The sequence below is a fragment of the Papaver somniferum genome, chromosome 7 (assembly GCF_003573695.1).
Source record: "Papaver somniferum cultivar HN1 chromosome 7, ASM357369v1, whole genome shotgun sequence".
In the NCBI taxonomy this organism is placed as follows: domain Eukaryota; kingdom Viridiplantae; phylum Streptophyta; class Magnoliopsida; order Ranunculales; family Papaveraceae; genus Papaver; species Papaver somniferum.
The window spans coordinates 269,262,200-269,264,675 of NC_039364.1; the positions used below are offsets into that span (position 1 = coordinate 269,262,200).

The 2,476-nt window shown below is 34.6% G+C and overlaps 1 protein-coding gene across 1 annotated transcript; it reads left to right on the forward strand.

Moving 5' to 3' along the window:
• Positions 1 to 279: 279 nt before the first annotated feature.
• LOC113296596 lies at positions 280 to 2,070 on the forward strand. The gene is made up of 5 exons (XM_026544899.1): positions 280 to 411; positions 497 to 583; positions 1,119 to 1,268; positions 1,547 to 1,693; positions 1,840 to 2,070. The coding sequence occupies exons 1-5, from the start codon at positions 280 to 282 to the stop codon at positions 2,068 to 2,070; spliced, it is 747 nt and encodes a 248-aa protein (XP_026400684.1).
• Positions 2,071 to 2,476: the final 406 nt, after the last annotated feature.

Sequence of the window (2,476 nt, forward strand, 5' to 3'; positions counted from 1 at the left end):
AATCATAATAATTATAAAATAAAAATAAAACTGATTTTATTATTTAGATAACGGTTAGTTATAGAGAATGAATCTAATTGGTTTGTTACGTGCACACTCTTTAAAGGAGTGTGCACAAATTCGGGCTCACTATATGTATACCTCGTTTATGTAAATAAATAATCTTCATCGCCTCCGTAACCAATAACCTTCATCGCCTCGTTTATGTAAACCATATTTTAATCACCACATTCAATAATCTTCATCGCCTCCTTAAACCAAGATCGAATTTCTCTTGCAATGGCCAAGTTTATGGACATAACTCACAGCGCATTATCTATTATGCTCGTTCTTGTAGTTTTGATTCATGAGTTAGTTGATGGAAGAACGATTCAAAAAGCATCCAACAATGCAATAATCAAAACCATCAAGGTATTGACAATATCTATAATTATTTTCTTGTACCAATACGACGTTTAGTTTTTTACTTACGATTTTACAAACATTTAATTTGTAGGGAGATAATGGCGAGATTTTCGATTGTTATGATGTTTACAAACAACCTATCTTGAATAATCCTCTGTTTCATAATCACAAGATACAGGTAAATAATATTTTCGATATATAAGAGTTGGCTTTATTTCTATATTTATTTTAATGTATTGTTTGTGTTGATCATAGATTAAGCATATATTTGTTTGAAGTTCATCCTAAAAATATTGGTCATCTTTGAAACAGATGAAACCAAGTTCATATCCCAAAGGATTCTATAACCTGGAAAAAACAAATTTTACACAATCCTGGCATAAATATGGGACATGCCCAGACGAAACTGTTCCTATAACAAGATCCAACAAAAATTATAATGCAAATACAAAGCTACCGGGTAAAAGTTTTCCCCAAACAATGGTCATCTGTACCGAAGAAAAAACGAAGAAGTTACAGACCCCAGTGAGGTATATATTATTATTACTATTGATTATTTCTATTAATTTTTTTATTATTGGATACAGAGTATTATTACAAGAAACTGGTTAAACAAAGAGTATTTTGATAAACTTTAATTAGATAAAAAGTATTTTGATAAACTTTGAAATACATGTGAGGCGTAATTGATTTTGCAATCCGCCACCTTATAGTATGCGATGGTTACTCTCCAAGGCGAATTTCGAGGTGCACAAGCGAAGATAAACATTTGGAAACCAGAAACTGAACCAGGGGAATACAGTGCAGCGTCGATTTCGGTTATAGCGGATGATGGTGCAGAAGCTATTAGTGCTGGATGGAGGGTAAGTTACGAATCCAAAATATTTTTATTGCTTTGTAAACTGATTTGAATATAACTCTTGTGACTTAATGTTGATTTTCCAAATTAGGTCTACTCAGACATGTATGGTGATAATGAGCCAAGGTTCTTCGTGTCGTGGACATTCAGTATCATTCCGTCGATTTTCAAACTTATCTATTTTAATCGGTGCTTAAATTCCATGATTTTTTTATGTTATATCTTGATTTTATATTTATCGTTCTCACAAGTATAACCTTATCATTTTCTTATTATTTTCAGGCTGACCATTTCCAAAAAACAGGTTGTGATGATATCAAGTGCCCAGACTTTGTGCTGATATCCTCGACTGTTGATATTGGTTCCATATTCGATCCAACATCAGTTCTCATGGGAAGCCAATACGATGTCACATTCGCTATTTTTCAGGTAAACTACTGATGCTTTTGACAAGCACAGTAAAAGAAACATGAGGAACTAATAGGCCTAACAATTTGTAGGACGAATTAACCGGAAACTGGTGGATACAATATCAAGGTATTAACGTGGGATATTTTCCGTCGTCTCTTTTTAAGTTATTATCTGTAAAAGAAAACAGATTAGATTTTGGAGGACAGATAGCGAACACAAAGAAACAAGGACACCATAGTTCTACTGATATGGGTAGTGATCATTTACCTTCAGAAGGAAATTTTGGAGTGTCAAGTTATTTTCAGCAAGTAAAAACAATCGATTTAAATCATATAGCTAGAGCGCCCGGGAGGACGTCTCAGACAAAGACCGTTATGTCATACGAGTGTTTGTAGGTAAAAACTGTTTCTGCTGGTTTTGGTCAATTTGGGTGTGTGGATGAGAAACGAGCCTAAACCTTAAATAAATGTACTGCACGGGAGTACTTTAGATTCGAGATATCAATCTGTACAATCTTGGCCTAAACCAAGAAATGGCCGTTCCAGGCTTGCTTCGGTCGCAAAGTGAAGGAGAAGGGTTGGTCCTAGGGAGGGAAGCGAAGAAGGTGTTGAGACCAGAATGATTAATTCTGAAGGTGAGGCTATTTTATGACTTGTATCAGAATGTGGAACTGGCTTGCGAAATGTAAGCTATCAGTTCTTTTTGGTGTTTTCTAGATACTATGTTGTTGTTAACCAAAAACTTGTCGCTTGGTCGAAAATAGGTGAAACCTATTTATACAAGTCATAACTGAACGCACCC